Source organism: Sebastes fasciatus, chromosome 21, assembly GCF_043250625.1.
Source record: "Sebastes fasciatus isolate fSebFas1 chromosome 21, fSebFas1.pri, whole genome shotgun sequence".
NCBI classification, from domain to species: Eukaryota; Metazoa; Chordata; class Actinopteri; order Perciformes; family Sebastidae; genus Sebastes; species Sebastes fasciatus.
In genome coordinates this window covers 14579800-14603633 of record NC_133815.1, presented here as the reverse complement: position 1 = coordinate 14603633, position 23834 = coordinate 14579800, and the positions used below count along the sequence as shown (strand labels likewise).

The 23834-nt window shown below is 41.7% G+C and overlaps 1 protein-coding gene across 4 annotated transcripts in view; it reads left to right on the top strand.

Moving 5' to 3' along the window:
• cntnap2a (contactin associated protein 2a) overlaps positions 1–23834 on the top strand; it is a 393831-nt gene that overhangs the window by 364924 nt on the left and 5073 nt on the right. For 3 of the 4 annotated variants that reach the window (XM_074622116.1, XM_074622115.1, XM_074622117.1), the window contains 3 exons: positions 1068–1301; positions 2660–2793; positions 12112–12205. In XM_074622116.1, the coding sequence (XP_074478217.1) occupies positions 1068–1301; positions 2660–2793; positions 12112–12205 (462 nt within the window). Of the gene's footprint in view, positions 1–1067; positions 1302–2659; positions 2794–12111; positions 12206–14063; positions 15067–23834 lie in introns of those variants that run through there. The other variant, XM_074622118.1, reaches the window with a different exon arrangement.

Here is a 23834-nt window from a genome sequence, read left to right as displayed (position 1 = left end):
TGTGAGTTTATGAGCGCTTCCCTGTGGCTTCTCTTTGATGGAAGGTGTTTTTATGCCTCCGCGCCGGAGGTATTGTTTTCCAGTTGTCCATCCATCCGTCCGTCCCATTCTTGAGAACGTGATATCTCAGGAACGCCTGGAAGGAATTTCTTCAAATTTGGTGCAAACGTCCACATGGACTCAAGGATGAATTGGTTAGATTTTGGTGGCCAAAAGTCAATGTGACTTCACGTGGGTCCCATTCTCGTGAATGCAATATCTCCCGGTGCCTTCAAATGAAACTCGTGAGCTTGTGTTTACAACATGGGAAGTCATGTACACGATATGCTTAGCGTTCAAGTGGTTAAGTCGTGAGAACACCGCTGCTAAGCAATGGCAATATTAACGTTACTGTCGGCGTCTAGAAGCCACAGAGGCTAGCAAGTAGGTGACATAATGCAGTAAATGCAAAGGCATAATGACAAAGGAAGAAGATGAGGCCATTGGGAATATCAACATTTTCCTCAGACCTTACGAAGAAAAAACAACATTAGACTAAAATTACAATATATTAACTTATTATGCACCGAAAAAGGAACTTCAATGGCTTCCGCCATTTCTGACAACATCAACAAACACGTCACAAGTCTACACAAGAATACGACAAGAGGGGGGCGTTTATATAGACTCTTATCGTGAACATGGTAAACACAACCCCATTTGAAGGCACCATCCGTAACACCTGGAGGGAATCTCATTGCATCTGGCATAAACGTCCACTTAGACTCAAGAATGAACTGATTAGATTTTGGTGGTCAAAGGTCACTATGACCTCAGACAACACGTTCTTGGCCACACAAAGAATTAATTCGCTAATTATGACAATTTTACTCAAATGTCTAATAGGATAAAAGGCGCTATTTCTAGTTCTTTTCTTTCTTTCTCTCTTTCTTTTCATTCTTAGCATCTGTTGTGATTTGTCAAATATGATAGTTCTACTGTTTGCGTTGTAAATACATTGACAACCAGTGTATTGTATTTGTGTGTTCATACATTTTTTTTCTTATTTCTACTGTCACCTCACCCAGATATTGGGGGTTTCTTTGAGGCAGGAACACTGGTCAAGTACAACTTCTTGCCTGAAGCGGTTGCAGGAGCCAGCAGGGACACAAAGATCGTGGCGCACCAGCTGACACCCCACGAAGTGAATCTAACAAAGGAGGAAGTGGCCTTCAGTTTCAGCACATCCAACGCTCCAGCTATTCTGATGTACGTCAGCTCCAAGACGCAGGATTATCTGGCTGTGGTTTTAAGGCAGAATGGTAAGCGCCACACACACACGCATGCAATATGTGGTCGCTCACCACTGAGAAGTGATGCTTGTTAGTGCTGCAAAGTACATTTTTAAAGGCTGTCCTTGCAGCACAGTTTAGAAAGTTCTATAATCTCCAGAAATCCTCCTCAGTCAGCGGCCTCCCACTGAGCAGCTGACAGGCAGCGCAGTGCTTTGATGAAATAGAAGTCATAAAAATTTGACAGTGCCATCTAGCGTTTCAGCAATCAATGTGCACAAGCACCAAAATAAAACTTCAAAATACTCACGCTGCCTAGGGGTGCTGCTAGAAATTCTTGGGCCCCCTGCACACCCAGGGCCCTGAGACAGTAAATATCTATAATCCCCTGTCAAGCTGTGGGCCCTATGAATCATTCAGGGTTTCACCTTCTGTTCCTCACCCCTGCTTGCCCCATCACTTCAAAAAGAAAACTACATTTTGGCCCGAAGAGTTCAGTTCACTCAGAGTACTTCTATAGGAAAAAAATAGTCTATAGTGAACAAAATGAATTTAAAAATGGCAGTCTGAGGTGTAGCAATACACTAACTACTTACGACTCATCAGCATTCATGTTTTTGGAGCCGGTGCTTGAGATATATCTAGAAAATTCATTATATTTATTCAAAGAGCTCCGACCAGCCACCTCAAAGACAGTTTTTACCCTCAGGCAGTTAGATAACTGAACAGCAAGCACTTTAAATAACTCAGTGATTTCTTATTGTAGGATTTCTTATTAGTGTTGTCTTTTATTTATTCTTATTGTACAGTAGAGCTGCAACGATTAATCGTTTAGTTGTCAACTATTAGATTAATCGCCAACTATTTCGATAATCGATTAATCGGTTTGAGTCATTTTTAATCAAAATAAAATCTAAATCTCTCTGATTCCAGCTTCTTGAATGTGAATATTTTCTGGTTTCTTTACTCCTCTATGACAGTAAACTGAATATCTTTGAGTTGTGGACAAAACAAGACATTTGAGGACGTCATCTTGGGCTTTGGGAAACACTGATCAACATTTTTCCCCATTTTCTGACATTTTATAGACAAAACAACTAATCGATTAATCGAGAAAATAATCTACAGATTAATTGACAATGAAAATAATCATTAGTTGCAGCCCTATTGTACAGTATATGGTTTTAAGGGCAGATGCATTTCATTGCATTTGCATGTACAATTGTACTTTTTAATGCATATGACAATAAACCAGAACTTGAAATTCAGGTATTTATTGATGAGAGTTCATGCTTAAATCATCTTGGAGAAGTGGAAAAGCAGAGATGTGACGGGTTCCATAAAACAAGAACAGGTTTCAAACCACTGGCCTATATGTATGTCTTCAGGTTCACTGCAGGTCCGGTACAACCTGGGAGGTCTGAGGGAGCCGTTTTCTATAGATGTGGACCAGCGTAACCTGGCCAACGGACAACCACATAGCATCAACATGTCCCGGGTCGACAGAAGCATCACCATCCAGGTACAGCCCACACACACACACACAAACACATATATCTGATCACTCTCAAACACATTATCTTAAGCTTTTAGTTGATGCTCACAAATCAAAAGACAATCAATTTCAAGATCCTACTTACAAGCAACCAAGGAGTGCATGGGATTGCCATCCAGCACACACATACACTGCGCCCAGCCAGTGTTAGCATTAAGTCAAATGGGAGAGCAGTGTCCTGTTCTTTCTTGTGCTGTGATGAAAGTGCTTGTCCTCTGCCACTGTTAATCCACTTCCAGTAGACAGCCTAAGCATAGCAACAGAGAGAATGCATCGATCTGTGTGTGTTTGTATGACTGCACGCTGTTGTGTGATTGTGGCTGCATGTCTTTGTGTGTTTGCCGTGCGCGGTCGCCGCGTGCGTCTGAGACTGAGCAAGAGAGACTGAGCGAGTTTGTGCTTGTGCATGACAATCTGTTCATGTGTATGTGCGTTTGTGTGCGTGGGTTTTTGTTGGTGTGCTCCTGAGTTTTGTGCAGCTAAACAGCTTAGTGCAGATCAATACAGCCAAGCCTCAGTCAGTAGCTGTCAAGGATGGAGTGAGAATTCAGCTAAACTATTACAGACTTTGTTCTGGGCTAAAATGCTCCAATTTGGCTGCAGGCTGCAGTTTAAGGAGGACTCGGTGGATGGCAGCCGCCTGTAAAGCCTAGTTATTGGTTGCATCCAGATCAGAATGAATTTGTTGTTGTATGGGCAGTGTGTGGTTTGCGAGAGGAAAGGATTGTTTTTTTGTAAAAATGAGAAAAATTGTAAAAACTTGAGTTCTCGAATTTAACATCTATAACCGTTTCTGTATGCATGGCCTCCTGTAGAATGTGTAATTTGAATACCATATTTGCACATCACGTATCGTGGCATTATTGCTGCACACCATTGCATTGCAGTTTCATACGGTTAATACCGTTTCATACAGTTTGCATATTTATATATTTTTTTGCTGCCTTCAGAGAGTAACTCACTCACATGCTCACTTGTGGAGAGCCCACCTACCCCCTACTGGCCAGAGGGAGGCGTTGCATTAACCTGAGGCATTGACTCACCTCCTCTCTGCAAAGTTGCTGAACCATGTGGAGAGCATCATGTCAATCATTTTGTATAACCTTGCTCTCGCTGATATTCTAGCTATTTGCTCACATGCTGCACTGTTTATCCTCTATGGATTTAATGTTAATGCTGACAGAATCAAATTTCCCTGCGAGTGTCAATGAATCTGCTGTATCATCTTATTCATGCCATGGTATCCTCGTGGATTACTTTCCATCCATGAGACACTTGACCTTTGGTCTGCATCATCTCTATTTTAGGAATTATTGTAGAGAAAAAGATATACCCTAACACCATGTTCAGTTTGAAAATAAAAATAAATTTGATTAACTAAGCCATAGATGTAATTTGATTTGATTTAATTGGGAAAAAAATATAGTTTTAGCAGTACATAATTAGACAAATATATGAAAAAACCTAAGTTAAATGCAAATGTTGTATATAATGCAACCAACCATAATAACACATTTAGAACAAATTAAGTATTAATGGGAAGAATGACATTACTACATTAGTTTGTAGGATGTTTAAATTAATATATTTAAAACAAATGGACACAAAGGAAATTAATGAAATATATTGGACTCATTGCCCTTCTAGTGGAGAAAACGTGATGAAGTGTCTGCTAGGGTGCCCTTCTAGTAGAGAAAACATGATTAAATGCCCTCTAGGGAGCCCTTCTAGTAGAAAAAAATGTGATGAAATGCCCTTTAGGGTGCCCTTCTAGTGGAGAAATGTAATGAAGCGTCCTCTAGGATACCCTTCTAGTGGAGAAAACATGATAAAGTGCCCTCTAGGGTTCCCTTCTAGTGGAGAAAACATGATGAAATGCCCTCTAAGGTGCCCTTCTAGTGGAGAAACCATGATGAAGCATCCTCTAGGATGCCCTTCTAGTGGAGAAAACATGATTAAATGCCCTCTAGGGTGCCCTTCTAGTAAAGAAAACATGATAAAGTGTCCTCTCGGGAGCCCTTAAATGGAGAAAATGGGATGAAGTGCCCTCTAGGGTTCCCTTCTAGTGGAGAAAACGTGATGAAGCGTCCTCTAGGATGCCCTTCTGGTGGAGAAAACATGATAAAGTGCCCTCTAGGGTTTCCTTCTAGTGGAGAAAACATGATGAAATGCCCTCTACGGTGCCCTTCTAGTAAAGAAAACATGATAAAGTGCCCTCTAGGGAGCCCTTCTAGTGGAGAAAACATGATAAAGTGCCCTCTAGGGAGCCCTTAAATGGAGAAAATGGGATGAAGTGCCCTCTAGTGTGGCCTTAAAATTGAGAAGATGTGATGCAGTGCTATATCGGCTGCCCTACATGCTACATACATGCTTTATGCGCACTGGTGCCCTTTTAATCTTTTCCTCATAAAGAGATTATTAGTTGGGTCTTTAATTTCAGAGGACATGTTTCTTCACTTGCATTAGACTTCGGACACAAGATAGAATATAGTGGAGTCTATATAATGGGCAGTAGACAGTGAGTATATAATTAGTTGTGTTGTTTCTAATCCTGGCTACCGTGTCAAGTTGTCACCCTCTCTTGTGATAAATGAAGCCCCTCACTGTTGCTCTCATTAAGGTGAAATACAATGTTGGCCAGAATGAATCACAGTACATTTGCAAACCAATAATCATTACACCTCCTCTTCTACATAAGTCTTTAGGCCTTTCCGTCTCTCATTATATGTACATAGACCCCATGCATACTGGAATCGAATCCCCTACATTCACACACTAGAGTGAAAAAGTGTGACAGTGAGAAAATTGAAAACTGAACCATCCAATGGAAATCATGCTCATTTTCGGAGCAAATCACCTCCAGCAGCTGCTGATCACCCCAGCGGGAGCACTTCAGCATAACACATCCCCTTTCGACTGAGAGTGATTGGAGCAACTGTACGCTTATTTGCTCATCACACACACACACACACACATACATACAAGGGAACTGTGGGGGAGGGAAAATAGATCAAGTTTATAGATAGGGCATGAAAAGTAGAGCCAGAAGGTGTGCTAACGAAGATAACTTTGATGAGTAAAACTTTTTCATGTTGCCTTACCGCCTCTGGGCTCTTTCCAAGGTACAAACATGCACTTAATATCCACGGGTAAACAGATGTGGACATGCATACCAACAGACACGCAAGTGAGATCTTGTCAGGTCAACTCACTACAAAGGCTTCACACTGCTATGCCACAAAATCAACATTATTCAGCCTAATTCATCTGTCCACTCCACTTCTCTCCTTCTGCCTCTCCGTTCCTCCCACCTTCTACCTTCTCACCATCCTAGAGGGCTTTTAGTTAATGTTAATGCACTCATAGCCAGGAACCATGACTGCAGCTCACACCCACACTAATGAGTTGCGAGGAACAGGACAAGAGAGACAAGATTAGGGAGTAAGTAGGTAGTAGTCTGCTTATTTCATTCTTAAAGGGACAGTGTGTAGGATTTGGTGGCATCTATTGGTGTGGCTGCAGATTGCAACCACCTGAAAACCCCTCCGCACACTCCTCCCTTTCCAAGACTGTGGTAACGTGAGCCGCCGGGTGCAAAGTAACGCCGTTCGCCTCACTCAGAGGCCATCATTACCATAATAACACTACTTTAGGAGCAATGGAAGTCAGACGGCGGCTGGCGGTACCACGGTTTTGCACTCTGCGGCTCACGTTACCGCAGTTTCACAAGCGTTTCAGAGAACTACGGTGGCCTTCAGGTAACATAAAAACGTGAAAGGCTCTCTCTGGAGCTAATGTTTGGTTTGTCTGTTCTGGGCTACTGTAGAAACATGGTGGAGTAACATGGCGGACTCCGTGAAGAGTACCCGCTCCCTATATAGATATGAAGGGCTCATTCTAAGCTAACGAAAACACAACGATTCCTTTGGTTGGTTATGCACTAATGAAAACATAGTTATGAATACTATATTCCATTTCTGCTAATAGATCCCCCGAAATGTTACACACTCTTCCTTTAAATATAGCATACACAGAAAAGATGTTAATTATCAAACAGTGTTTTTCCTGAAGCAGATGCCATGATCCACCAATGAAGCAGTAAACTGCAGGTAGCTAGAAGGAAGAAAAACATATATATTATTTGCTTGCTTATTCAGCATGTTGAATCGGCGGCACCGCCCGTCCGTGAGAGAAATCGCTCTGATTGGCTGTTTAAGCTTAAAGAAATCAGTGCACGAGAAGAGAAACGGACGTGAGGAAAGCAAGCAACCGAGTAAAGTCAAAGTCTACATCTCATCTGATCATTCCAATGGAATGAAGCTAAGTGGTGAGCGAGAGTGGTCCTCCACCGCCTCGGTCTTCCGGTTTCCCTTTTTGAATGACAAATACAGACTACCGCGACCTGCTGGTAGGGGGAATTATTTCATTTCACGCAGGCGCAGAACGTGCGTGGTAGTTGGCCGTTGGCTGTACTCTTTGTGGTGTGTTTGAGTGCAACGTTTTGGCCAAGACAAAGGTGACGTGAGGCGACGCAACTGGTGGCCTTCGTCGCCGCTAGTGTGTCCTGTTGTGTGTCCCCAGCTTTAGAGCTGTCCACTTGTGATCGGATCGCCCAGGTCGCATGTTAATGCCAGGTCTGAACATGGCCTTAGATGTGTAAATAGGCAGCTGTTTGCTAGCATGTTGGCTGTATCAACTTTAAAGGTGATAATAGGTCAGTGTTGTGTTTACTCCTTGTTTCTGCTGCCTCCAAATGGCTATGAAATATTTAGTGCAGGTTTAAATAGTCACAGTTCACCAGACCTGGTTCTATAATGTAATCGATAAGATTAAATTCCAGCCATTCAGCAAGTTCTTTGAAATGCCATCCATCAACAGCATTTACATAACTTGTCCTACATGCTGAAATGTTCGCTGCTTTTGAACGTTCAAACTGAATTATCGTGGGCTGAAATGTACACTTGCTAATTACCGAGTTTGAAATTGGATCACAAATTATTGCATTATGCATTAAAGGCTAAAACACCAACTCTGTTAGAGCGTGCCACCAGCATTTGAAATTGAACCAAAAGCCATTATTATTTTTGCTTACATGCTCATCAGAGGCCTTGTTGCAGCTGCTTTGATCTGAGCTGTAACGACATGAGTGAGAGGCAGAGATATGAGTCAAATGCAATAAAAGTCAGTTATGCTGGTGGGCCCGCCAGTGGATCAAATTCAATTTCCAGGGTAAAAGAGTGAGTCAAGTGTTTACCTGAGGCTGCGGAGGTCTCACTTCTCTGCTATCAGGGCTGCAAATCTTAAAGGCATTTAGACAAGCGACTGTTTAGTTTAAAGACACGGCGGAGAACAAGTGGGAAGACAAGTAGGAGTGTGGTAATTGGAATCTGAGAGAAAGGGGAGCACAAGAGAAATGGAGAGCAAAAGAAAAAGAATACAGAGAGGAGGGGGGTTTGAGAAGAGAAAGATTGTGTTTTCAGATAAAGGAAGAAGACCCACAAAATAAACCCACAAAGATCACTTTGATGCATTTAGGTTATCTAACCCATCAGTCCTGAGGCTTATTTCACAGCGTGGATTTGCATGTGTACACACACACCTGCTGAGATGTACACACAGGCACACCGAGTGCAGTGCAGGAAGCAAGTGTTTGGGTTTTTAAGCAGTTTGTGAGGTCTCGTCAGGTTAGCTCGCTATCAAAAGGCATATCAAGACGAGATCAAAATAAGTTCCCTTCTCCCATCGTTGGCTTTCGCTTTCTCTCAAACTCTCACACACTGTGAGGGCTTAGAGATGAAAGCGAGGAGTCCCTTCAGGCAACAGACATCTCATCTCTGTTTCCTCCTCTCCTCTCCTCCTTTCTCCTCTCCTCTCCCCTCCTTTCTCCTCTCCTCTCCTCTCCTCTCCTCTCCTCTCCTCTCCTCTCCTCCCCTCTTTTCTCATCTCCTCTCTCCTCCTTCTCCTCTCCTCTCTTTTCTCCTCTCCTTTACCCCCTCCGTTCTCCTCTCATCTTCCCTCTCCTCTCTCTTCTCTCCTGTTTTCTCCTCTCCTCTCCCAACTCCTCTCCCCTCCTTTCTTCTCCCCTCTCCCCTCTCCTCTCCCTTCCTTTCTCCTCTCCTCTCCCCTCATCTCCCCCCTCTCCTCTCTCTTCTCTCCTCTGACCTCTCTCCTCTTTTCTCCTCTCCTAACCCAACTCCTCTCCCCTCCTTTCTCCTCTCCCCTCCTTTCTCCTCTCCCCTCCTTTCTCCTCTCCTCTCCCCTCTCCTCTCCCCTCCTTTCTCCTCTCCTCTCCCCTCCTTTCTCCTCTCCCCTCCTTTTTCTTCTCTTTTCCACTCTCCTCCCCCCTCCTTTCCTCTCTTCTTTCATCTCCTCCTTTCCTCTCACCACAAGCAGGGAGGTTGCGACGGTTGGTGTTAGTGGTGTGAATGGCTGGCTCTAGCTGTGAAGGGAAAAGACAATAATTCAGTAGTTCACTTGATAATGAGGTCAAACTATTTATGGAGTAAAAGAAAAAGAAAATTAGCATTTATTTGCACTTAGCTTCTCTAATGTTTAATCTGTGATGGGAGTCTTTTTTGTCCCTCAGATATCATTAAGGAAACAGCTGCCACGAGTAGGAAGTTCTCAGTGTACTGTAAATTAGTGTGAATATATACAGCACATTGGCTAAATTGGATTCCCTTTGAGCACATAGTTAGGGAAATAGATTTCACCCATTGTTAATTTTCTCTTTGTCTAACCCCTGATTACATTGCTTATGTAAGCTTTATGTAACCTAAGAGGCACCAGCAGCGCTTAAAGTAGAAAATTGTGTTGTCTAAATGGTGCAGCGTGAAACGAAAGAATCCCAATAATTGCGGTTGTAATTGACAAAGTTTGGTAAAATGAGGTTTCTTCCATGGCTGTCTTCCTCTGTGGACCTCTTTGTGGGGTTTTGAGACTCCGACCGCCCTCCCTGACTGTGCAGCCAATTTGTTTTCTCAGATAAAAGTAAATAAGCTGAGCGCAATTTAATTGTGCCCCATTATCCCACCCTCACCGTGGAAAACAAAACCCACACAATGCTCCACTGAGACCAGGCTTTTGGAAAGAATCAAATTAGGATATGTTGTGTGTGTGTGTTTGTGTGTGTGTGTGTGTGTGTGCAGAGAGAGGAAAAGAGAGAAATAGTCTGGAGAGGTAGGGGGTAGAGAGGATTTTCTGTATGGGAGGACTCTACTGACTCAAACCTGTAAACAAGAGCAACTACACACACATACATCTCAACCCTTTAGTGGCGGTCCAGCTCAGCTCCCTGCTAACAGCCTACGACAGCCATTCAGCACATCAATGGAGGAAATGTCCAGTAAAACACACAGTAACAACAGTCATTGTTTTCAATCAACCTCCCTTCTCCTGGCTCGGGCCGTCGGTACGCGTCGTGCAGACTGAGATACAGTCCTCCTGTGAGCAGAGAAAGAAGGGAGGATCTTTTATTTCTCGAACACACACAGAAACCAATTTGTGGGGTTGAAATGATTCTCATCAATAGCACCGGCTGTAGCCTTCAAGCTAATTAGAAACTTCAGTGAAACAGCAATAACAAGTTAATTATGTTGCAGGGATATTAAAGTCGTGTATTCCCTCCCTCCATCACGTCTCCGCTGACGCTCCTCTGTGTAAACACGCCGCTTCTTCTCCCTCTATTTTAAGTTCTTGGGGAGAGGCTTTGAACCCACCGCAGACTTTGGATAATTGCATATTGTTAATTAATGTGTGATCATTTATCTGGAGTCCTGGTGAAGAGCTGTTTGTGTTGCAGGATGATTATGGAGGATCGCTTTTAAGTTTGCGTTCAGCCGTGACTTGCTTGACTAAACAAAGAGGGAGGGGAAAGAAATGAACGAGAGGTTTTTTATTTGTTCTGTGTGTGATGTCTGTGAGCAACCGTGATAGTATGAAGGGAGATATTGACCCCACTCAGTATGAGGATTTTCACGCATTTTTCTTCTAGTTCAGTCATTTCCCAAAGACTGGGTCGGGGACCCACAGGTGGGACGCAGGAGATTTTATTAGGGTCGCCAAATACATTTCTTCCGTAATCTTTTAACATTTATATCTGCAATACACCTTTGAGCCACATGAGGGAGCCTGAATGTTCGTATTGTTCTGATAATTGTAGCCTACTTATAACATTGAATCTAATATGAAAGGCTAGCGTTACTGTATATAGCGTTTGTTTTATTGATGAGAGGAAATAAATAGAATTAACCTGTTTACTCCACCTAAATACATATATTTGGTGTCATTTATAAAGTATTTAACTTGTGTATGTGTTTTCAAAAACACACGGATAAAACAAAGTTTTGATTTTAACATATGTCTCTCTTAAATGGCTGGTTTACCTATTTAAGATAATATAAGGTGATGCAGAAATGGCGGTAAACATGGACAGGAACGTCCAATTTATGCACAAATCTGCTCTTCTCATGATTTATAGATAAGGCCTATTGTGAATTGGGTTGTGATGGTTTGTAATTTTTTTAAACATCGGTCCCCAGAAAAAAAGTTTGGGAAACACTGTTCTAGTTTATAGAGAGTTATCGAAACGATGATAAAAGATGTAACACATGTGGATCTTTGTGAGGTTAATGATACATTTTCTCGTTCACAGGAGATTTTAAAACTTTAAATCTTCTCTTTATTGTAGAGTATTTCCATCCAACCATCTGGATGCAACTTGTGTCAAACTTTTTTGTTTAGAAAACGTATCCAAGAACATGTATTGTATCACCCACATCTCAAATTTTGGCTTCTCTGAGCAGCATAACCTGTCAATGTAAATGTATGGCATACCTGGCTTTGCTTCAAGGCATCCTTGAAGTAAAGGGAGTAAGACACAGACTTGGATTAATATTTGATAACAAGCATGTTTCAGTCCTAGTTTGTGGTGGTGCTTTTGAGTCCTGGTTCTCTAGCATCTGGATTTGTTACAGTTAACTGGGTCATGTGAATGATATACAGGTTTATTATCTGAGTGGTTTCCCCTTTACTGAACAGTTTGGACCACAAGAGGGAGCCATTGAGCTTTGGATTTTGCTGTGTTGTAGCTTTGCAGTGCCTGACAGCAATGAATTACCATCTCTTCTTCTTCCTCATCTTGTTTAATGTGCTGATGCAGGTCTCAGGCAGGGTGTCTTTTTAAAAGGCTGTGATCAGTAGTTTTAGTCCCAGGCTCTCTTTAAAATGCAGATACTAATTTATTATCTCTCGCTCTCTCTCTCTCTCTCTCTCCCACTGCTTCAGTTGGATCATTACCCTCCAGTCAGCTACACCCTCCCAGACGCCTCAGATACACAGTTCAACCTGGTCAAGACGCTGTTCTTGGGCAAAGTTTATGGTGAGTATGTCAGCTCATCATTTTTCACACTGTGCAAACTTTTACCACACTTACTATGATCATATTTCTTTCCTTAACTCAAATTATACCACTCTATTCCCCGCCCCATCATGGTTCAAAACTATTTGTTTAGGAGCTTTTTGGAGCGTTAAGGAGCTTAAATTTCTAATCCTCCTGATAATCATTTTAATTGTGGATTATTGAAGAGTACAATCGATGCTATTGAGGCTGCAAAACAAAAGATTTTCCGGAAAATAAAGCATCCATGTAGTTATTAAAATGTAATTCATGTATGTGGGTTGACCTGGCTGTAATCCCCAACTAGAACTTATCCACCTGGGTTAAACCTGATATAAACAATTGTCTCGTATGAGGCAAGCAGTCAGTTGGCATCTCTCCCGTCTAATAGTTTTAAGTAAAAGTATTTATGTTCTAAATGTATATTTGGATCTATTTATGCTGTATTTATGTATATAACAGTTATACTCTATTATATTCTATTTCTGTAAACCCCTTTAAATAAACCATCTAATTTACAAATGGGTCCCAAACACTAATATATTCTACTAATATATCCACTAATTTCTTTTACACTTTAATGCAATCGGTCTTTGGGAGGTTGTAGTGGGCTCAGTTTTAAAGCTAGAGTGAATATACTGGCATCATATCCAACTAGAAAACCATTGGTACCAACCATGTCATGCTAGCTTGTCGGAAAGGAGGTTGTATAACGCTCCAAACTTATGCTTAATTTTGGCGTGGGGAAAACTGGCATGACCATTTTCAAAGGGGTCCCTTGACCTTTGACCTCAAGATAAGTGAATGAAAATGGGTTCTATTGGTACCCACTGGTCTGCACTTTACGGACATGCCCACTTTATGATAATCACATGCTGTTTGGGGCAAGTCATAGTCAAGTCAGCACACTGACACACTGACAGTTGTTGTTGCCTATTAGGCTGCAGTTTGCCATGTTATGATTTGAGCATATTTTGTATGCTAAATGCAGTACCTGTGAGGGTTTCTGGACAATATTTGTCATTGTTTTGTGTTGTTAATTGATTTCCAATAATAAATATATGCATAGATTTGCATAAAGCGAGCATATTAACCCACTCCCATGTTGATAAGAGTATTGCATACTTGACAAATCTCCCTTCAAGGTACATTTTGAACAGATAAAAAATTTGCAATCAAATATTCTAATTGATTGACAGTCCTATGAAAAAATCCAAATATACACAAACAAAATCTCTCCTCGTGCTTCTCTGTCTGACTCTCAAAAGAACAGAGGCTGTAATTACTCATTATGTCCACTAGAGGGTACCAGAGGACTGAAAGAGGGATATTGGTGCAGCACATGATCCCAGCTGCATCCATCTCTGCCTTTATGGGTGTGCACCACATTTGTGGCTGATAAGGTTATGAAATCTGACAAATACTATGTTAGGATGGAAAGTTTCTCATCAAAATAGACCTTATATTCTTGCATTAGATTGTCCAGGATTCCCTCAGTGCTTCAACAGTTTAAATAACGTAGTAATGCCCAACCTTTACTTTAGGTCGATTTTCCCTTTGATGTAGCTATTTAGGTTAGTCCACCACCACTACTTTGACTACATTACATGTAGGAAACACTGACATTGCATTACATTACATTAAATTCCCTAATTATCAACAGCCAGTTACTGTATCCTATTTAGATTCTCCTGAGTAGTAGCTGTGGTTTATGGCTTGACTCATATGTACCCCTGATGAAAGATTGTATTCTCATATTATTAATAGCTTGCTCTATTTTATCTATCCTATACTTCTTCCGTCTTCCCTTCCCTTCGTCTCTTTTGTCCTCTACCTCAAGTGCCGAGAAAGTCAGTGAGGTTGAAGTAATGGCTGACTTCACTTTCCAGCCAGAACTATCGACTGCTGCACATACCACCAGAACCCCTGGGAATACAGTAACCATGCACACTATCACACACACAAACAAGTGAAACAGGCACATGCACACAGAAAAAACACAGCCATCCATCTTCACCCAACTAACACAGCACAGATGCTTTAAGGACATGAAGGACAAAGTCACTGCACATGCCATAAACAGCCCGTACACTTTACACATCAATAGACTCAACATGTCGTAAACAGAATAAAATATCTAGACAGAGCGAGGAAATAAGGAGGTAATTGGATCAAGAGGGAAAAAAAGGAGGAAAACAGAAGGATGACGGGAACGTTGTGATGAGAAAGACAGAGAGAGAAAAGGAAACGGAACAAAAGCAGGCGTTTGATTTTTTGCACATCTCATCAGATCTGTTCCACTTCTGTGTTGGGACCACAAAGACAAGAGAGGCTGTCAGACAGCTGAGCTATCAGATCCTTTATTTCTGCGAGACAGAGACTCTGTGTTTGGTACAGCACACACACCGATCACAGCGACGTCTCCTCTATCACCTCACAGTCTGCTCATTGTGGGAAGGGATAAGCAGGCTGGAATAAAGATGGTAGAAATAAAGAATAGAGATACACAGATAACCTAACACTGTTTCTGCGGTCTAATCATCATTAATATACAGTAAACATGTTCTTTTCTATTAACTAGCTCCTTAGATGACAACTCTGTACTTATACTATAAACACAATAATTGTTTATCTATATCTGCTCATACGGGTTTCATTGATTAGGGCCCCAATATCCAATCCCTTGTTCCTTGAAGAACGCCTGAGGGCTGAAACGTCATCGCAATAAAAGAGATGCATATGCAGCCAAAGTCTGCTGCACTTTTTTCCTGCCCTCAATATCCAATAACCATTTATTCGTTCCTCCATTAACTGATGCTACATTTTACCTCTGGGCTAAAAGGTATAAATACTGTAAACAACCTCTATAGTTATGGAATATTTTCATGATTTGCAACTAATCTGGCTTACCTAGCTCACACTTATTTTGTTTCTTCCACGTTAGAAACCGTGTTCAGAAGCAGTTCCCTTATTTTCCCCAGTCGTCCCCCTGAGTTTCCTTGAGCTTGATCCACAGCAAAGATGTATCATTTCTGTCACATGCGACACTTTTATCTATTGATAGAGTGGCAGGCTGGGTAGTGGGAGGCTACAACAATATCTACAAACACGCGTCTTCACTGTTTTTACAAGCAACTTCTGTACTGAAATACATAAATTTCAAGCTCACCACCTGTTGTCTGCAGGTCTGTATAAGACCTGAGGCTGCATATCATAACAATGGTTCGTATTAGAGCTGAAATGATAAATCGATTAGTCAATCAACATCTGTTTTGATAAATGAATTCCTTAATTAGTGTTAAAAATGCCAACATGCCATACTTCTAGTTTCTCCAGTGTGATAATTTGCTGTTTTATATTATTGTAAAGTGAATATCTTTTGGTTTTGGACTGTTTGTCATGCAAAACAAGCAATTGGATGACGTTACCTTGAGAGCTGCAACGATTAATCGATTAGTTATCAACTATTAAATTAATCGCCAACTGTTTTGATAATCAAGTGAGTAATTTTTTAAGAAAAAAAAAGACAAAATCCTCTGATTCCAGCTTCTTTAATGTGATTTATTTCTGGTTTCTTAACTCCTCTATGACAGTAAACTGAATATTTTTGAGTTGTGAACAAAACAAGACATTTGAGGATGTCATCTTGGGCTTTGGGAAACACTGATTGACATTTTTCCCCATTTTCTGGCATTTGACAGACCAAACAACTAATCGATTAATTGAGAAAATAATCAACAGATTACTCGACAATGAAAATAATCGTTAGTTGCAGCCCTAGTCACCTTGTGCTCTGACAATTTGTGACTGGCATTTTTCACTATTTTTTTTTACATTTTACAGAACAAACGATTAATTGATTAATTGAGAAAATAATCAGATAATCAGATTAATAAATAAAGAAAATAATTGTTAGCTAATATACCGGTCCAGCACTATTAATGCAGACTCAGGTGAAGTACTGCCACACTGCTTGAACTAGCACTAAAATCTAAAGCTGTCATAGCCTCACATTCAAATTCCTGTATAAACTGACTAGAAAGGCATGTTTTAATGTTAGCGACCGACTACAATGCTGCAGTCAGCACAATGTCACTCTGGTTTTCAAGAACAAAAGCGATGTCTTCTTAATTGTGTTTGTTTGTTGAAGCTGTCGGTGTTAATGTCTCGGTTTCAGGGTCATGAGATCTACTGTGTTTGCTGCAAAGGGTAATTGTACTAAAATGGTATTGATCATGAAGCACAGTGATGATTCAGCACATGCAACAAACAGTAAATGCTACTGAAACTGCTGCAGCCTGATGCTTAATGTAACAGTATGCGGTGCGTGAAGGTAACCATATATGGCATATTTATACATGTAGGGTCAGGATGTACGTGTGCATGTCTTTCCTTTCATCGCGCATCAGTGTGTGTGTGTGTGTGTTGGGGGCTTGATGTATTGCGTATGGGTCTGTCCTCCCTGGGTCTGGGTAGAAATAGATGGGGGACATGAGTCATACATTAGCCAGAGCAGCAGACACGCGCTCTACACAGTCCTCAGTGCCACAAATCTGTCTGTGAATGTGTGTGTGTGTGTGAGTGTGTGTGTGTGTGTCTAAGGGAATAAATTCAGAGCCAAAGGCAGACAGAGAGCAAGAAAAATAGTGACAGTGTGAAAGTGCTATTAGAGACAGATGATTGTAGCCCTGAGGGTTGCTTGTAAAGGACATACTGAAATTCTGATTTCCCTCCTCTATTTTATTTGATCCCCTAGCCTCTCTTGTTCTATTAACTCTGCCCACACACATTTAACACGTTGCTCCCTGCGGGTGCTGCCAATTATTTTACACAGGCCTTAAGTCATGCTGCCGTTCTCAGGTGTAATGGCTTTATTCTGAGAAACTTTGAGGCGTAATGGCTATTATTTGCATTCAGAAGTCTTTTCTCATGTTAGGCTTTTTCATGTGCTTTTAATTGGAGCAAGGTGTTTTCTGTCATTCCAAACATACTTTGACCCTCGAGATGTATCAGGGAGACATTTTCAGCAGGGCATGACATGAACCAACTGCATTTTTTGTAATGTACTTTGTACATTTTAAGAAAACTGCACTATAGATAAAGAGTGTGGTGGTATTAACTGCAAGTACCCTGTTTTACCACCATAACTCTCAACCATCTGCCTGCACAAGTGACATCTTGCCAGCTCCATAAGCTATGAATATCATCACTAGATCTGTCCATTGAAAAATGTATCCCTCTCTGTTAATCCATCTGTCAATATGCCATCTTGCAGATAATATAAGATAAGATAAGATGAACCTTTATTAATCCCCAGGGGGAAATTCAGGTGTCAAAGCAGCAACATCAGCAAACAGAGTGAAACACAGGATAAGGTCAAGATAAGGTCAACTTTGTCACATGAAAAATCAGGCTCAATGTAAATGTGTCCAAAAAAAAAGTAGGAGTTTGTTTAAGGAGCTCAGCTATTATCAGTATACAATTATTTTTTGCTTTGTGTTTTTATTGTTAAAATATTGGCGTATTTAACTTGGGTGCAGAAAAGTAAGCAGACTGAGCATTTATATAGATATATGACTTATTTAAAAACCTAATAGTAATAATTTGAGTATATACTGATGGAGCTCAAGATAGTTTTCATAGGTAAAAGGTGAAAATCTTCCCTCTAATAAACTAATGTGTATTTGTTTATATGTAGTTTAATTTGTAAAATGTAAGAACTTTTGGTAAACATATTTATATAGACACCTTTAAAGGCACAGTGTGTAGGATTTGGCAGCATCCAGTGGTGTAGTTGCAGATTTCAACCAACTGAGTACCCCTCCGCTCACTCCTCCCTTTCCAAGACTGCGGTAACGTGAGCCGCCGAGTGCAAAACCGTGGTAGCGCCATTCGCCTCACTCAGAGGCCATCCTTACCATAATAACACTACTTTAGGAGCAATGGAAGTCAGACGGCGGCTGGCGGTACCACGGTTTTACACCCTGCGGCTCACGTTACTGCAGTTTCACAAGTGTGTCAGATAACTACGGTGGCCTTCTGGTATCATAAAAGCCAGGGTTTGGCTTGTCCGATCTGGGCTACTGTAGAAACATGGCGGAGCAACATGGCGGACTCCGTGAAGAGGACTCGCTCCCTATGTAGATATAAACGCTCATTCTAAGCTGAAGAAAACACAACGATTCTTAATTTCAGGCGATTATACACTAATGAAAACAAAGTTATGAATATTATATTCTATTTCTGCTAATAGATCCCCTGAAATGCGACACACTGCTCCTTTAAGAGCATATTTACATACAGAAACGGTTTGAACTGAACTGAGCATGTTTCAAATACAGTGTATAGAGTTGATTGTCAACATGTAGTTGGTCAAAGAACTATATTTGCAGTTTTTGCCTCTTTTAACTCATTAAAAAAAATTATCAGCAGGACAGTATTCCAGTTAAACGCCTTATTAATTCAAGGACATTTCACCCATCTTCATCAGTGTTCAGCATGATGCCTCTTTGCACGCTGAGTATGGCATTCACTTGAAACAGCAGTGCAGTAATGAATCATTTCATTGTCCTGCTGATGATGTTTTTTAGGGGCTCTCTGCTTTTGAGGATTCAGCACTCCACAGACCATTGATTCTTTATTAAGTACAAATCTGATGTACTTCACTCACTGCCGAACGGTATCATGCCGTGATGAGGTACAATCAATTTCCTCCCTTCCAGGCGGCCTCTGGTTCAATGCCTGTCTTTTGTGCTGTGACCTTTGGGTCGAGCCACCAGACGTCCCGACTCTGATTAAAGTGCTGATGAGCCCTGATGTTAGATGAGGCTGATAACACAGAGCAGTTTTCTCTCTTATCTCCAGGCTAGGTATACTCTCTCTAATCTCAGTGTGCCTTTAAATCGAGATGGACGCACCTGTACGTGGTCACTGCTTGGCATGTGTGGAGGATGACATCATGCCATCCTCCCTGGCTAGCACCACTAGTTGTACTTTATACTGGTGAGTCCGGATCCATGGCAAGGTTGGTCCGTGATCCAGGTTTTCTCCAGCTGTAGTGTTGGAGTGGGGGTGGGACTGCACTGCAGTGAGAGAGAGAGAGAGAGAGAGAGAGAGAGAGAGAGAGAGAGAGAGAGAGAGAGAGAGAGAGAGAGAGAGAGAGAGAGAGAGAGAGAGAGAGAGAGAGAGAGAGAGAGAGAGAGAGAGAGAGAGAGAGAGAGAGAGAGACGGTTGCCTATCTGGTACCGTGTCAAGAGATCCACATAGCACATAGAGGAAGAACGAGTGACAGAAGAGGAGAGGAAGCTGGTTTGCCTCACAAACTGTATACAGACACTGACGCAAACTCCACATAGGTAACTACATCTGTATGCATGTGTGTGTGTGTGTGTGTGTGTGTGTATATACCTGTGTGTCTTCATTTGTATCTGTTCTTGCATATGCATGAGTGTGCCAAGGACTGAGTAATTCATCGACTCTAAATGTGAATTAAATTTGCTGCTAAACATGATTTCCCCATAGATTGACATTTAGCCAAATGTGTGATGCTTTTGAATTTAAAAAAGGCGATCCACCCCCGGGAAGTAATGGGATTACAGGCAAATTACACAGAACCCTGGTGTGTGTGTGTGTCTGAGTCAAAAGGAAAAATGAGTCGTATATTAATTACTGCTCTTGTTTGTTGCTGCGTCTCTGTTGTGTCTGCGTTTCTTGGCTTGGCGTCTGCGAAAGCCTGACATCCTGGTGGAGGAGGAAGCAGCTAGAGGTGGCACTGATGAATACACCTGTGTGTTTGTGTGCTGGTGTGTGTTCAGTAGGGTGTTGCAACCACAGGTCTAAAACTAACAGGTCATACATCTACTTCAGCTCTTATCTCCCTTCTCGTTCATCCGTTTCTCTCCTCGCCTCTCCATCTTCTTAATTCATCATCTCTGTTCGTCAACACCTCCTCTCTTTACACATCTATGTTCACTGCACTTCATCACCACGTTGTGACATCCATAGCAAGTTTAGAGAAGATCACAACCAAATAGAGCACAAGGATCAAAATTCAAAGAAGAAAAGTTGTGGTCAATTTGTAGTTCTTGGCTTTACTATCAAACTTTGCATTCAATGTAAGTATAGAAGATATTTACACCAAGAACAAGCATGAATAGATGAAAATACACAAGTAGATGTGTTGGCAACATTTCATCTCTTCACATCTGTAGATCTCTATTTCTCACAATTGTTTTTGTCTTTTTTACTTCTCAATTAATTTCCACAGCTTTCTCTCATTTAAAAAAAAAAACTCCATCTGCCTCTCCCTCTCATAGTCTGTCCCTCTCTGTGGTACATCTGGCCAGCAACTGTGCTCATGTGTGTGTGTGTGTGCATTTCTGCATATGTTACATATTAGTTTTTTGTATTACCAAGGAGGGTGTGGTGGGTGGATTCACATTAGTATTCTTTTGATGTGTCTCAAATGCTTCATACTTTCATTAACCCCCCTCCTCCCTTCTTTTTCTCCCTCTCTCACCCCTACATCAGCTTCCATTTGTTGCCATGGCAACTGGGTTTGATCTCCTCTACCCTGCCCCTCCATTTGAGCGCCCTTCTTGTCACCCCATTTCTTTCCCCACTCCTCTCTTTTTTTTTCACCCACTCACCCAGACACACTCTCCAGAGACACTCCTCCTCCTCCTCCTCCTCCTCCTCGTCCTCCTCCTCCTCCTCCTCCTCCTCCTCCTCCTCCTCCTCCTCCTCCTCCTCCTCCTCCTCCTCCTCCTCCATGTCGCTCACCTTTCCCCTCACCACCAGCTCTTTTTGGAGAGCCAGCCACACCCTCCCTCTCTGCTAGTCCTGCAGTTCCCTCCATCCTCCATTCTTATTTCATCCAACTTCTTTTTCTGTCCTCCCCTTCATAGATTTTGCCCCCCCTCACCCGACCCCAAAACACACCCCTACCCATTGTCCTCACAGCTTCATGTGCTGCCTCACCTTTTGAATTATTCATGTGATGTCACTGGTCACCCCGATGGTGACACACCATCACAGGATGCAATCCTCTGTTCAGCATGCTGACCTTGTTGCTGTCGTGACGCTGTGTGTGGGTGTGCTGAAGTGGATGTGTGAGGGGCCACATATGGAGGAGCTGGTTGTAATCATATGTGATGGTACATTTCATTATTACAAGCCAAATGGATTAGTCTGTGCTCTTTTCTAATCGTGATTAGTGTGTGGGGAGCTGTTAGTCTGAGTGTGTACTTGCGAATGTTTTATTGATCTGATCAGTCTGAAAAGCCCCTTTAGAGGCCACCAAGGCAAGCAAAGTAAGGGATTACAAGCCTTAAGATCAGTGTGTAGTGACTGGCTCTGAAAAGCTGATTTTACTTGTTAGTACATGGCTTTGTTGAATACTCGATTCTGGTCAATCAGGCGTTCTACGGCTTGTTATTTCTTTATAGCAGATTGTTGCTATGTATAACAGACCGTTGCTATGGGTGCACTTCTGATCTCTGACTCTGGAGGACTGTTTTTGTGTCAAATTATTGAGTTCTAAAATAAGTAGCCGTGTAATAAGCGGGATAATGTGCAGCGGGTCATTTTTGTGAAATAAAACACTCCGTGTTGAGGTGCGGCATTGCCCTGTAGGGGTTTATTTCACAACAATGACCGTCTCGCTGTACATTATCCCTTACTTAATGTTTATATATGGTGTTAAAGGTCTTATTGTTAACATTTTGACGTAGACAAATATTAAAAAAAAAAAATAAAAGTATGGCTTTTCCTGAAAAAAAATATTATGATTGTGAATTAATCATTTAAAACATTTTTGGCAGGTCCAAAATTCATGTTTTGTTTATCAGGAAGATGGAAGATATCTGACATTTGGTTCCCACCTCTAACAAGGCCAATAGTATAACAAAGTTGGTATCACGTGGTATCTCTGGGTCGTCAGTTAGTGTGGAAAAAACGGATAAATGGCTGAGATTGACGGTAAGTGCCTGGCAACAACTTGTTGTGAAGTGAATGCAATGGGATAATGGGACATCTAGTGACTGAATGTTATCAATAGTACCTTTAAGTACAGGGGATGGACAAAATATGATTTAAAAGGTGTCAAATATATCTCTCTGTTGGCAAGAACTTACCACGGAAAGCTTTTAATTTGTATTGAGACTGTGTTAGAGGAGTGTTACTCTATGGTAATTTTATAGGCCACTGTTTGTGGTTTGGTTATTGCATTATATTCTAAGCTATTCACTTCCTACCTTCCTGTGTGCTTATAATATTTCATAGAGCTGCACCAACACCTGATTTGAACACTCACAACTTCACAAAGGTAGTGTGTTTTTGCAGTGGATCGCATTAGCTGTGTAATTGCGTCCACCTCTTGTTCCCCCATTAGCACTAAATGGATATTTTGCCATTAAAAACATCGAGGCCTCTTTATCAGTGACAACCAGTTCATGTTAATGATGTTTATGGGCAACATTATGTTATTCAAATTGGTAACACGCTGCTTTCTTTTCCTCGTGAAATCACCGGCCACAAAAACAAAGGATTTGTCGACTGTTTACTCGCCAGCATTGTATGCTAAGCAGCCTGTTATACTCCCAACAGAGAGCCTATTAGTATTCACACGCAGGCCTCTGTCTGCAGTGATCAACACATGTTCATGCATACAGGAGAGAGAGGACTCATATTCTGTATTCACAAGACTTATCAGTAGTCTGCTCACTGTGCTTTACTGTAAAGGCTCTTCTTTCCCTAACGTGTCTGTCTCACCACCTATTCTGCACACACCCACGCATATGCAAATGCACACACGCTCTCACGTACACATCATCCACAGTGTTTTCAAGGTGCGAAGGGATTGATAGCAGATACGTTTGTCTTTGTTCCTGCAGAAAAGGGCTGACCTGTGTCTCATCAGACGGGTGATGCTGAGCCACAGTTCAGAGCTCACACACTACTAGCAGCCTCATCGATGAACTGCATAGAAACTGAACTGCAGAGCCTGTATCAAATGATTGTTACAGTATACAGTGTATACACACAATGTCTGAAGGAGGTCTGGTCAGATGATGAAGAGTCAGATAGTGCTGAGCTCTATTCCTGGCAGCACAATCAATAGTGTACAAACACACACACACTTGTATTTGGACCCATCAAAATGGAATAACGAGAGAAAATCACATTATAAGCCACGTCCAGATACTCATAAGCCCGTCATCTAGCATAACACGATTCAATAAATAAACACACACACAGAGAGCAGAACTCTAGTTAGTCATCCCTGGTTCATATTTTGCTGCAGTATTGTCCAAACAGCCGTTCTTTCTTCTGGGTGTGGCTCAGTCGTCTAGCAGCAGTGCAGCCATGCATGTTAACATTAAAACCATAACTCTGTCTGCTCACACACAGCCAGAGTTCATGTGAAGGAGTAAGATGTTTTGCAGCATTGTGCAAGAATGTTGAAGACAGTTTTGAAATCAGTCCAGGTTTGTGCCAGAGAGGGGTGGAGATGATCGTTAATGTGAGCTCATTTAGACAAACACTTTTTTTTAAAGACTATTTTTGAGGCAGACTGGGAACGGGGGGAGAGAGAGAGGGTTGTGTCTTGATG